This window comes from Martes martes (assembly GCF_963455335.1).
Source record: "Martes martes genome assembly, chromosome: 14".
In the NCBI taxonomy this organism is placed as follows: Eukaryota; Metazoa; Chordata; class Mammalia; order Carnivora; family Mustelidae; genus Martes; species Martes martes.
Genome location: NC_137902.1, coordinates 80,501,505 through 80,515,801, shown reverse-complemented (window position 1 = coordinate 80,515,801; position 14,297 = coordinate 80,501,505). Strand labels below are relative to the sequence as shown.

At 46.7% G+C, this 14,297-nt stretch overlaps 1 protein-coding gene across 2 annotated transcripts in view; it reads right to left on the bottom strand.

Moving 5' to 3' along the window:
* RAB4A (RAB4A, member RAS oncogene family) overlaps positions 1 to 13,456 on the bottom strand; it is a 46,272-nt gene extending 32,816 nt beyond the window's left edge. Inside the window, exon 1 of one of the 2 annotated variants that reach the window (XM_080822911.1) lies at positions 13,214 to 13,456. In XM_080822911.1, the coding sequence (XP_080679037.1) occupies positions 13,214 to 13,244 (31 nt within the window). In that variant the 5' untranslated portion in view covers positions 13,245 to 13,456. The remainder of the gene's footprint in view (positions 1 to 13,213) is intronic. The other variant, XM_080822912.1, reaches the window with a different exon arrangement.
* Positions 13,457 to 14,297: the final 841 nt, after the last annotated feature.

Here is a 14,297-nt window from a genome sequence, read left to right as displayed (position 1 = left end):
AGGAGAGTTCTGCGTGATGTTACCACTGGGGGAAACAGGGAAAGGGTACATGAGAGCTCTGTATTTTTTCTTAAATCTGTATGTGGGTCTATAATTATCTCAAAATAAAGAGCTTTATAAGAAATAAAAGAAGAGGAGACAGTATCCAACACTGACTGTAAGTCTACTACGGACAGTCCTAACCTGGAGGAAGCACCACAGGGTGGGCTCCAGGCAGGAAATGGGGCAGAAGGAAGGAGGACGCGTTAGCAGCCAAGCTGTCTGGGGTGCTATTTTTTGTGCGGAGAGATCTGTGTTTGGCTAGCACAGATAAAACCAAGCACCACGATGGGTAACAAATTCCTCCTCGTAGTGAGAAGAAGCCAACTGTTATGAGACTTGAAGCTGATACCCCTCCTCTTTCCGATGGGGTTTGGAATTCACAGACCTCCTTACAGCTGAGCACGAGGAGATGGGGTCCTCATACACTCATCTTCAAGCTGGAGGTCAGGGGTACAGCCTGATGCTCTCTCTTCAGAGAGCGGGTATTTGAGGTCTGCTGGCCTCATGCCCTTGTCTCTGTGGGTACAGTAGAATGTGCATTGATTTTACTGATTTATTTTGTTTTGATAATCTGTTCAGTTTGACTTTTTCTCTTTCCTTGCTTGAAGTTGAATGACACATACATCAAATATAGAGTATGTGTTTCATATGTTAAGTGTGCAGGGCTTCACAGCTACAAAAGGGTTTAACAGGAGCAGGTGAATAGCCATATTACAGAAAGGTTGTATAAGAAGATAACCTAATGTGAACTAGTTAAATACTTACGTCTACTTACATCAGATTTGATGTGGTTTTATTATAATGGGTATTAAGTTTAAGGCTCTAAGAGGTTATTTGACTCCAATCTGTGATAATTACAGTCACCTGATGAGGGTTTCCTCAGCATGAATTAAGCTAGAAGGTGGGGGAATGACCACATCCCAAAATAGAAAATCTGAAATGAATATATGCTATTAATGTGCTTTTAATTTTCCATGAGAAATTTAAATGAGATAATAGGAAAAGCTATCAAACACAAAGAAATGGGTTTCTATTTAAAAGTCAACCATTCAGGCAAAGATGGACACTGACCATGGCGTAGAGATCCCAGAAACAAGCCTACTTATTTATGACTGAGCAGGTATCACAAATGCCTAGGAGAAGAGAACAGAGAATTTGGAAAGTAACAGCTGGACATTTGGGTATCCACGTGGGGCATAAATGTGAAGTTGGACCCCTACCTGAAAACATCCACAAATACTGTTTTCAGGTAAATTAATGCAAGTGTAAAAGGCAAAATTTTGAAAGACAGCGAAGTTCATTCATCATCTGAAGGGCAAGGGAAGGATTTCTTAAAGAAGGTACAATAAATGGAAGCAGAAGGGGAAAAAAAAAAGGTCAGACCATTCAGGAACACAGACAAAATACAGATAGGGAACAAACGGCTTCCAAGCCAACCGAAACAGCTAAACACAGAGCCAAAGGCTTCAGTCTTTGGGAGAAAACTCATTCATTACTGACTTGTCTTTCTATTCCTTTCAAGGAAGCTCTAACTTCCCAGACCACAGCTGATTAGAAGCATATACCAAGGAGGACTGTGAGCCACAGGCACAATGACAACCACGTCCTGACAGCAAAGGCAACCACTGACCAGGAAACGAGCCAGAAAGTGACTCTAACAGCACAGTACACTTGTTCAGCAATTGATTGCCAATGACGACCTTGACTCTTCCAGAAAATGACGTCATAGAGAAGAGACAAGATGGCCTTTGCCTTCCTAGTTTCTCCCACAAACAACAGTTTGGCTTTTCAGATTTCCAAAGGTCAGAAAGGAGGCAAAGGTGGGTGGCCTTGACCACAGGATTCGGTCCACGTTTCATTTCCTGGCAGAAGAAATGTGTCATGCTGGGACAGTCGGGTCACCTGAGAGGATTCTGTGGTTTCTGGCTTAGGGCACCAGCCGGTGTGTGACACCAGCAAGGGAGATAATACTGAAGGAGGAATCCATTTACGGCAAAATAATGACTGCAGATTCAGAGAGATCGAACTTAAAATGCCTGTGAGCCAACGCGGTGGGGATATGGGAAAGCAGTCCTAAGGCAGAGGCGCAAAGTGTCCCCTGGGTCTGAGTCCCAGGACCCCACGAGAGTTCAGCCTCGCCTAAGGTGGTGGCAAAATCAGTCGGCGGCGACTGAAAAAGATGATGCTGCAGATAAGAAGTACTGACAACCCTTCTGAGAAGCTTGGCTGTGATGGGAAGAAGAGACAGGTGTTCAGGGGGCTTGCAGAGCGTGAGGCAGGCAAACTGGAAGTTACCAGGAGCAAAAGAAAGGATGGTTGGTGGTACAGGTCTGAAAACTCGAGGGATGAGGGCCAAAGCAGAAGGCAGGGACTGGTCCCAGACACGAAGAGAGACGTCCTTGCCTCTGTGACTACAAGAGAAGGGTCAAGGGAGAGTATGAGGTTAAGTCACTTCCCAGGTTGGAGCAGGGAAGGGGAGGAGATGTGGTTCCCCAGCAGGGCCTGTTCCCCTTCCCTCTCATCCACCAGACATGAGAAAAGGGGCTCGAACAGATTAGTGAAGGTTTACAACAGCAGGTGGAGAGAAAGGGCAGGACAGCCAGGCGAAGAGAGAGGATCGCTAAGTACTACTGAGAGTCCCTCGGAAGACGGTTAATCCACAGAACTGAATCTAAAGAGAGCTCTGTCCACACAGCAGCAGGCAAGGCAGGCTGTGAAGCCAGCACGTACAGCTGAAGGACGGAGAAGGAAGGGGTGGGAGGAAAGGTCAATGGTGTCCTATTTGGAGAGGGGACAGCTCATCACCTGGCAGAAGGGATGAGGGTGTCCAGGAGGCTGGAGCTCCAGGGAAGACTGGACGGGAGTGAGCAGAATGGGACACGTGAGCTGCCAGGAAAGTAACTCGAGTGGGGGCAGAAGAGAGGAAGTTAGGAACCGGGCACTGAGCCGCTCGCTGACCACTCTGCAGGGACACGGCAGTCACCCAGGAGCAGTGAGGAGTGGGAGTGGAGAGTGAGGCCCTATGCCAGGTAACCCTGGAGAATACGGAATGACCCCAAGGTCGTCAAGAAACAGCAACGAGAAGGAGCCAGCAGAGCAACAGAAGATGGCCCTTCAGAGAAAAAAATGTTCTGGCACACTGGTCAGAGAGGAGCTGCACTGTGAAACTTGGTCAAGTGCTGGCTCGGGGAAGGGAGAAGGGTTGGGCAGCATCGGAACACGTGACCTGTGGAGGGCACCAGGCAAAATAAGGAAAGGGAGGCGGGAGCGACAGCAAAGCCTAACTCTGGCCCTCTGCTGGTCTGCCTGAGCCTGAATTAAATGCCAGTGGAGAGGAATGGTGACATCCATGGATTTCACATTTGCAGCACAGACTCTGATCGTTGCCCAAGGTCTGGGACAAAATCTGCGATTTTGCTGATCAAACCTGCCGTGGGCCAGGTGTGTGCATGCAAGCGAGGTAGCAGGTGAGTGAGCCTGGTCAGCCACCCAGCGTGGAAACTGCAAGTCTGGAGTTGTTTTCCACATGATATAATGACATATAAAAAAAGAAATAATGCTCCCGAAGTGGAAAACTGTCCCGAAAAGGAAGTCGGTAGCCAGGTCAGTACAAAGAAACCTAATAAAAACAATTACCCTTCAGCAAAACACAAGTTTAGATACTTTAAAGAGTACAATGTTCCATTTGATTCTGATACATGAGGATAAAACTGTATTAAGAAGGGTAAGTGGCAGGGTGCCTGGGTAGCTCAGTTGTTAAGTGTCTGCCTTCCGCTCAGGTCATGATCATGATCATGATCCCCTGGCTTGTGTTCCCTCTCTCGCTGTCTCTCTCTCTCTGTCAAATAAATAAATAAAATCTTTAAAAAAAAAAATAAAAAGGATAAGTGGTTTGTGAAATGTTTCAGAGAATACTCCAACTAGTGTAATTAAAAGAGACAAGCTGAACAGTTACTTTTTTATTTGAGGATACATACACAGCATGCTGTCTTTCTGAACTGTGACTATGAAGCAAGCAAGTTCTACAGCAATATCTGCAATTACACAGATTGTGAGATGACAAAGATACACACACAGAGATCACACGGATCTGTGAAAGCGTCCCTCCTCGACGGTGAAGGTCTTCTGCGTTGGTTCGGGGGCCACGCTTTGGTCCCACGCTTTGGTCCCCGCTATTCCCTGTGTCCCAGCTTCATGCTGAGTTCAGAGGAGTCTGACTCATACTAAATGTTCAACGCTTGTCCAGAACATGCACTAGAGCCATGACATCCAGTGGGAATGCTTATTCTGGGTCACCACTGACCTGAGATTCTATGGAGATTTCTGTCCAAGACAGAGAAGCCGAGTAACAGCCCGACTGCCCTCAGGGACGTGGGGCAGGGCAGATCTGAGTCCAGATTCTGGCTCCACCTCTCCCAGCTCCAGGACTGAACCTCTCAGGTTCCTCACCCACCAGTGGGCCCGTGTCCACCTCACGCAGTCGCAAGGATCCGAGACACCGCCACAGAGCACTCTGTGTACACACTGCTCTAACGTCGCCCTTCATCTAGAGGTAAGAGAATTCAGCCTCTGTACACCATCAGCTTTTCAATGAGGAACAACTTCTGGTATAACCAGGGAAACAGAACCAGAGGTTAACACCAGAAGACTCTTCAACCAGCCCACACTCCGAAAGCTTGTTTAGTCATGCAATACCCAGAAATAATGCTGTTCTTGGGACAACGTAATAGGGAAAATTCACTTTATTAGTGTATGCTACATGCCAGAGAAAATACTCTAACTCACCAAGCTTTTATAGGTGTAAACATTGAAAGGAACTTGTGTGCATAATAACAAAAGACACTGTAATATCAATTTTACTAATAAAGCTTTAGCAATGTCTCAACTTACGAATGTCTCTACAGAACTGAATATAAAGAGATATGGATTTCATTCTCATAAAGGTATAGTATCCTACATTATGTATGGATTTATGACGAATTACTCAAGGTGCTAATACATGAAAAGTGGAAAAAATGACAGTCGCCAAATAGCCAACGTCTGTTTGCCCCCAAAGTATTATCATGGTCACAATGACTCTGAAGAGGGATGTCAGTCTTCAAAACACCATGTGTTTTTAGCACATTCAAAAGACAGTAAGAACTAAGAACACCTGCAGGCATATCGTGTCTATAAAACGACAAAGAGAAATTTCAGTTTTTCTAAGACAAGGGACTCTGATGTGTGTGCGTGTAGCCCAGGCGGACGGAGGCTCACGCTCTCTCTACTGCTGGGCTGCTTTCTCTGCCTACTTCCTCACTGGAGGAAGAGGGCGTGAAGGAACACTTAGGTCCATCATTTTCAGGAAGATCACTACCTGGAACAAACAGCTGAAACTGAATTGTAACTTACATTTTTTGGAGACTGTGGTAGATGCTGCTGTAGTAGAGGTTATCTGCCTAATGGCTACTCCCCCAAGGAGCCAAAGTAACAGGTGAACGTGACCCCAAAAATGGAGACAGGCTTTGGTTATTTTAAGCCAATTATGGTCATTTGGAGCCAGAGACTTGTTTAGAAATACATACAGGCTTAGGCTAAACAGTGCGACTTGTTACCCTGGCCACATAATTGGCCTGGGGGTAGGCACCTGACCCCATGAGGCCCAACCAGATGAACAGGAAGGACTATTACTCCATAAATGCAGCAAAGAACTCCTTTTGTCCATGGCTACGAGAAGGCACACACAGATTACAAAGAATAGCCATTCTGTCACCGAGGGGGATGACACCAACAGAGCTGGCTAGAAGACAGACATGGGAAGCACTTACACTCTTGCTGACACAGCTGAGCTTCTGAACCAGCCAATCCTGAAATCTCATCTATAGTTATTCGAAAAACAAAACAAAACAAAACTTTTTCATATTACCTACGGCCTGCTGAGTTGGGTTCTCTACCCCCTGCCGTGGAAAGCATTCCACTTGATAAAATGACCAAAAGAGCTAATCACCTATTATCTATTAAACAGAAATCTTGTTAAGCATAATTTTATAAAAATTCTTCTATTTTTTGGTCATAGAGAATCAATTTATAATCAGAAGGTTGTTAAGTAAGCAAGGATTTAGAGTGAGGGGAGTTCATTCTCCCGCTAGTTGCTTGGTTACCACCAATGCCAGCCATTAGAATGTTCAGTGGCCACGGATTCAGATCTTGATACATCTGCCATCACAGGAGGGATCGGTCTGCCCCTAAGAGCCCCCTGGCTACTGAGCAGGAAGCCAGTCTCCCCACAATGTGCCTGATGGACACACCAAAGCCTGCCTCCAAAGCTCGTTCACCTCCACCGTTGACCAACTCCCCCCACCGATCAACATGTTCGCTCCTTGGGTTTGCTCAACCGGGCAGCAGCACGCAAGCCCTGCGACTCCAGAAAGCAGGGAAAAGACCTCCAGCTCTCTGCTCCCACACTCTGGGAACTGCTTCCAGAGTCCAAGCCTCAGAAGGGAAATCTGTTTCTTAAAGGATGCATTGTGTGACCTCTTCAATTCAAGCAAAGGTGGTCTGTGGAAGAAGGCTTTTTTTCTTTTTAAATTTTATTTGTTGAGAGAGAAAGAGAGAAAGAGAATGAGCCATGTGAGAGGCAGAGGGAGAGGGCAGAAGGAGAAGGAGAAGCAGACACCTGCTGGGCTCGATCTCAGCACCCCAAGATCATGACCTGAGCTGAAGGCAGTGGAAGGGGTCTTAATTAGTTGCATTTACATTACACACAATGTAACAAAACTGTTTGACTTCTACCATAATGAAAGGAGGACTATGTCTTAAAGTTGGGTTTTCTATTAACCTGGCCTTTGTTTCATATTCTGTACCCAAGAAGAAAAAGGCTGCTCTCAAATGGAATCCAATCAAAGGTGCTTTCAGCAGTCCCTGAAGGCTGTGTCTGGGAGCCTTTCACCACACCAGGGACAGAAAGTCACCTCAGCAGTCCCCTGCTTTTAAAGAACTTACGGTCTCATTAAGAGAAAAATTTTCTTTGTCACAATTGAGATTTAAACAAATTATAAAACAGATATGCAAAGTCCCCGGGATGCCTGACTGGCTCAGTCAATACAGCATGCGACTCTTGATCTCGGCGTTGTGGGTTCGAGGCCCATACTGAGTGTAGAGATTAGTTAAAAATAAATTAAAAAAAAAAAAAAAGAAGAAGAAGATATGCAAAGTTCCCACAGGCAGTGCCAAGATGTAGTATTTATTTTCTGAGGACTCCCGTAATAACAGGCATAAGCAAATGAACAAGAGAAAGAGGAGTGTAACTAAGGGAGCACACTACATATGGTAATATTTTAAATTATAACACGGGAGAAAGAGAGGTTTTGCTTTAAAGTTCCCAATGTTTTTCTACATGATTAAAAATTCATATTTGAAACATTACAAACCTCCCTCTTAAAACACATCCTCTCGTTCATAATGTATTAGGACTTCATGAATACTGTACCCTCCCCCCATAGCTAAATATTGTTCGCTGCTTTTAAGACTTAAATGCCAAAGATGCAGCACATAAGAGAAATAGAAAGAATCCAAAGACGGACACAACTGAGTACTGTCATACAAGAGTTGACCATTCTGAGTGGAGGAGTTGCCCTTAGCTGTGGCTGAGCCACAGAGCATCCCTTCTCCAGGTGTCACAGTCATCGCTATTAGGGATGTATTGCTATTGGTCAAATCTCTCAACATAAATTTATTTTGGTTTGGGAAGGTTATGGGGGGATTACAAAGGAAGAAATTTTGCAGTTACACAGGGTTTATTTGACTTATGTGTTCTAGTGCTACAGTAGGCCATTCTCTACATTTGCCTTACTCTATCCATCCTTTAAATAACAGTACCTTGCATGTCATTTTAGCTTTTAAATTATATTCGCAGCTACAGAGAAGCAAAAAAGTATTCTTCAAACATACAGAACATATCCATTATCGAGATCATACTGATGGAGAAAGCAGTGACAGAGAAAAGCATTGCAAAACACAGACGATTCAAAGGTTTTCCCCAAACTATTTCCACTGGCATGTATCCTAATGGAGTTCTCAGGAATGGGGAAAAAAAAATCCATTCCAATAGCCTAACCAATCTCTAGAGGATAGGTTATAAGAAATAATTCAAGAAACATCAGCTTTCTTCTCATTCCAAAGAAATATTCAGAGCACAGACCATCAACACACCAGCCTGGTTACATATGATAAAAGTGACCAGTACAGTACTGAACCTTGCATGAGAATCCCATTATGGCTAATTCCATACAAAGGGCCTAAAGCGCAAGATACTTTCCAAAAAATGTGGGTGACGTGGTCCTTCACAGTAGAGATGTTACCATTATTATTTTTAGAAGTAAAGTTCACTTTGATGCTTACACAGAACCATTTTTCAAGGAGCACAAAAAGCTTTGGAAATACCATTTACTTAAATCACTATGATATTCCTATGAAGCTGGGGCATATGTTAACAGCAGTCTGGGTCCCCAAATAAATTTTACCTAGCCCCTTCCGACATGCCCCTGCCAGAACCCACCGAGCTCATCCCTGCCCGAGGAGTCCGCCTCTGTGCCCGCCGGCGAGCAAGGAGACGCTGCTTATCAGCAGTTACGGGGCCTCCAGCCACGAGAGGCAAACATCTGGACAATTGCTCTAGTCCCTGTGGTGAAGAACCTTGGGATGATGGGTCTTCTTGCCTTATAAGCCACTAAGCTGGCCCCGACTTCACCTTCCCTTGCCTCTTCTATGTTAAGGGGTCAGTTTAAAAGACAGAAACCAAGTGGACTCAGGACACAGGATGCTGAAGAATTCTCTTAGGCAAATGGGTACATGGGACAGACAGAAGGGAATAGGGGTGGGTAATTAATTGGGTTTGGGACATATTGTGTTAGATACCGCAGGCCATACAAATGGAATAGGTAGGAAGCTGAATATGACAGTAAGCTTGAGGAAATGATATGACTGGAAATATTTAGGAGCAAGACATTCACAGGCAAGGACTAATATGCTTTATAGTTCAAATGACCATGAAAAATTATCAGCAACTTCGGCTTTTCTAAAGAACAATATTTTCAAATGTCTATGGCACTGGAGCCATTATATAGCACAGGGTCTTGATACTCAATCGGACGCCTGCCTGGCCTGGGAGCTGATCAGGTGCGGGACCTCCATCCACCCCACATCTACTGAATCAGAACCTGTGTCTTCACACACCAGAGGACTCAGGGGCCCACCAGTTTGAGACCCACTGCTATAGTGTTCCCCAAACCCACTGCTGTAGTGGTCCCCAAACTCTGGTTCTTAAAATGTTCATCCATTTTCAGCAAATGAGAAAAAGAAAAATACAAACATTAAACATAATAAATGCATTCAATTTAGAGAAATGTCCTTTATCCTGATGTTATACTCTCCTTTGTTGATCTTGTTTACATGCCCTGTCTTTTCTGAAATTAAGGTAACGGCCATCCTGGCGATTTCTCTAACAGTAAGTTACTTAATACTTTATTGGTTCCACGTAACTTTAGAGATGTTATTTCCTTTGCCCCAAATATCTTCTTTCCTCTTAAGCCCTTCCTTCCTATTAAGCCCCAATTTCTCGATGAGTCATATTCTAACTACCAAAGCCTATGTACTAGCTTCTTAGGGCCATGATAGCAAAATACCACAGACCAGGGGGCTTAAAATGAGAGAAACCTATTGTCTAACAGTTCTAGAGGCTGGAAGTCTGAAATCAGGGGTCAGGAGGTCCATGCTTTCCCAGAAAGCTCTAGGAAAGGATCCCTGCTTGCCTCTTCCTAGCTTCTGGTGGTGGCCAGCCATCCTTGGTGATCTCTGGCTTATAGCATTTACTCCGATCTCAGCCTCCGTCTCTGTATCACATTCTCTCTGCATGTGTCTATGCCCAAATTTCTCTCATTTTACAAGAATACCAGTCTTTGGATTAGGGCCTGCCCTAACCCAACAGGACCTCATCTTAACCTGATTACATTACACCCATTTCCAAATAATGTCACATTCACAGGTACCTGGGGTTCGGACCTGAACATACCTTTTGGGGGATACAATTCAACCCACAACCATCAATAATGATGTATTCCTAAAAGAAAATCTCTTGATAATTCTCCAAATTACGTGGTAAGTACTGTAATATAGTGCTTCCAAAATAAAGCACAAAATAAAAATATTAAGACTATATTGTAATAAAAATCAGCACAAGACTCACCATTTGTGTTCCTGTTTCACAAACTGTATTCACTGTAGGAAGCATAAACTCCAAAGTGCAGAGATTTTTCCTCATGGTAGACTGCTTTAGCCCTTACTTTTTTCTTCCCTAGCATTTTTGGCACCACTTATATTTTTTTAGCACCTTTCTGGCAATCATTGCTTGGTACTACCTATTCAATTTGTTAATTCTGTCTCAAAGTCTTGATGTCAGGAATTACTTAGGGCCAATTTCTGACCTCCCAAGTCTTAGATGGCTGGAGTTCCTCAGGAAGTTCTAAGCCACACTAACTGGCAAGGCTTTAAGAGTACGGTGAATCTAACAATATTTGGGAAACACTGTTTCAGTTTAGAGATATTCAGATCCAGGGTTTCAATCTGAAACCTATCTAAGATTTCAATTTTGTATTACAATATTGTATACAGTATTCAATATTATATGGTTATATAGTTTCAAGGCAACAAAATGTTGACTGCTACTCAGTCTATGGAAGGTGAAATGTTGCCTTAACATGCTAAAAAACAGGTAGATATAGCTCATAAATGGTACTCTATAAGCACTGGCTCTTTAATTTTCATCCTATCCCTGTTGAGCTACACATAGCCTCCTTTTCTGGAAGAAAAAAATAACCCTAGAGCACAAAGGAGTTTAAAGGTTAGGCACACATTCATTTGCCAGCTGTCTAAGAGTCAAATGATTGTTTTACTTTTGGGGGAACAATGTTGTGCAAATATAGTCAGTGATAAATGAAGGTGACACCTTAGGACTTTTGGTTGGTTCTTAAATTCTTATTTTAGGTCTGCAATTTCAACTGCCACATTTGCTGTTTCTAAAACTAATTCTCTATTCCATTAGTTTCCTCTAAATTACCTCTATTAGAGAAGATGAAATTGCAAGTAAAAAAGTAAAAATGTACTTGGGAGGTATCATGACATAAGAATACTGTTGATTAAAGCCTTTGGATCGGGGCGTCTGGGTGGCTCAGTGAGTTAAAGCCTCTGCCTTCAACTCAGGTCATGATCTCAGGGTCCTAGGATCGAGCTCCACATTAGGGCTCTCTGCTCGCAGGGAGTCTGTTTCCCCCTCTCTCTCTGCCTGCCTCTCTGCTTACTTGTGATCTCTGTCTGTCAAATAAATAAATAAAATCTTAAAAAAAAAATAAAGCCTTTGGATCATCATTTAATCAGTTAATCCGTGATGTTCAAGAGTTCAGTTAACTGTGTCTAAAGTCAAATAGAGATGCATGATATTTTATCAAGGTTATTTCATATAAGATAAATGAAAAAGCTTTATCTCCCAAAGTCTTCCAGTCCTTTCTTACTAATTTATAATCCCCACTTGGTTTTCTTATTTAGACTTTCCACCCCTCCCTAAGGCTCTAGGTTAAAGAAAAAAAAAAAAAAAGGTGGGGTAGGGAGCACTTGAAAATAAAGAAAAGCAAAAGTACAGCTGAAAATTGCTAGAGAAATGTATTTTCTTTACAAATTCTCTGACTGTGGTTCTCTATAGCGAGAACTAGACCACAAGGGTGCACAGGTCCATGTACAGCAATGACAGCATGAAAAACTGCCATCGACTTCCTGGAGGGTTTCCTAAGCCTTCTAGGAACAGATGTAATGCCCAAGTGGCACCAAGAACAGGGCAAGCACACGTCACAGGAGGGGCTGAAGGTGAAGCAAATGAGACCTCACCCCTCTTAGAAGAAAGATGGAAATGTCTCAAAGGCCCTCTCTGCCTCACCCTCACCTTTGTCCCACTGTTTAGGCTCCCCTTATTAGAACTCCATTTCTCTCCGTGGCTGTCTGGGCCTGGGTATCTGCTGTTCAGCCATTAGAACTGCTTCCTACCTCCCCAGTCTGGGTCAGGTTGCCTTCTAACATTCTTTCCCAGATCACGCTCCTTCAGAACTCCTTCCTGCCTGAAGTTTTAGCTACTCATTCGTTAGGGTTATGATGCCGTTAACTCTGAATCCCCCAGTAGACTGCATGCTCCATGAGACCAGAACCACGCCTGCTGTGTTGCCTGCAGTGTGGACAGCGCCTCCTAGCACCTGCCGGCTCCACCGCGCCATTCCTCGCCTATTTGCGAAAGGAGCAGCAGCGAGGCCGGCACGAGTGATCCGAGGTCAGGTACACACTTCTGAACTGGAGCCTCTCCCGGGATTGTAAAACTCCCGATCAAAGTCTTAATCTGAGAATGCACACGTCTGAACAAGTGACTAGAGACCGGTAAACATCTCCCCCAGCCTGATGCAAACGGGACGTGCAGGGCAGTATTTGTTCTTGCCACGCAGGGCTACAACACCACAAAACAAAAACCCAGTATATGAATTGGGAAGGCTTTCGACTACTCAAAAATTATTTGTGGAGCCCCCTCCAGGGGTGGCTGTTTTAGGGGAAGCAAAGATTAAACAGATAGGGCTCCGCTTCCAGGGTGTTTATGGTTTCAAAAAGGCACATTTATAAATAGCCGTAATGCAACCCAGAAAGGACTAAAAAGCCCGAGAGACTGAGAAACAGCAGTAAATGAGGCGAGAGCTCTCCGAAGGAAGGCGTGGATTAGCCAGTCTATCGATTGCTTCTCCTTGTAATCCCAGGGCAAAGAAAGGAATTCCAAACCAGGAAAGGTCGCGCTGGAAGGCTGGGGGAACCCACTGGAGCGCAGGCGTCGCCCTAAGTCCTTCCCATCCTCGCCGGGCACCACCTCGCCGAGGCAAGTCTGGAACTGGCTTCCCAAACCCCGAGCTACGGAAACTGGGCGAAGAAAGGGGAAACCCCACGGGTGCGAGCGCGGAGGGAAGGCAGGAGGAAACTTGAAAAAGCAGGTCACGTCAGCGCCACACACAGCCCGGCCCGCGCCCCCGGCCCCCGGCCCCCGGCCCCCGGCCCCCGGCCCCCCGAGCCCGCGCCCCCGCGCGCCCCCGCGCGCCTCGCCCCGCCGGCCTCCTACCGTAGGTTTCGGACATGGCCGTCTGCGACATCTTGGGAGCGGCACCGCCTCTCGCCCGGTCGCCGGCTGCAGCTCGGGCCGGCGGGAGAGGAGGGTCCGGGTCGTCCTCCGCGTCTCGGTGGGAGCGGCGCGGGGCAGGGGACCGGAGAAGGGACGGGCCCGCGGTCCCCACGGCAACCGCCGGCCACCCCGCGGCTGCGGCCCTGCCGGACTGCCGGCTCCGCGCAGGCGCACGGCCTCCGCCCCCCCGCCGGGCCGGGACGAGGACGGGGGGAGGAGGGGGAGGCGGAGGGGGAGGAGAGGGGGCGCGAGGCCCGGCCCCCCGCCGTGGTCGCGCGTGCGCACGCAGCCCCCGGCGGTGCGAGGCGCGGGGAGGCCGGACCCGGGGCGGGGGGCGCCGGGCGCGGGGAGGCGGGGGCTGGACTCGGGGCGCGGACAGGCGGGGGCTGGACTCCGGGCGCGGACGGAGGGGCGCGGCTGGCCAAGGTCGGGTTGCCGGGGTGGGGAGGGGCCCGCGATGTGTAGGCCTGCGGGCGACCGAGCGTTGGGGACTGCGGGGTCTAGCTCTCGGGTGGAGGTGGCAGAGTGCCGGCCGTGGGGAGACAGTCCTGCGGGATCGGCCCTCCTCGGTAAAGACTTGGCCGTCGTGCTCGGCGGCTCTCTGGCAGGAGAGGACCTCCTCCCGGGGGCTACTTTGTGATCAGTCTGAGAGCGTGGTTAACGTGTAACTAGGCGGGTAGCCCCAGGTGCCCAGCGAGAGACCCGACGAGCAGGCTGGCGGACCTGCGGGGAAACTGGGCTTTCAGTCCAACCTGCCAGGCCCTCTCCTCTAGGGCTGGGCTGCTGTCTGAGAAAACTGTCGGAAGCTTACGGTGCGCTGGTGCTGGAGAGTCCCCCGAAGCCCATAGACATTGGCCCCTCCGCAGCCCAATGTAGGGGAATCTAGCTTATAAACTAGATTGGTCCTCAACTAAGGTTAGGAGTTGTTGGCTGGGGATTCTGATTTAAGGCGCAAAACTGTCTTCAGAATCCTCTTCTGCTGGAAATGCAGCGAGAAACATTAGGAAGAGAATTTTGGTTGGGA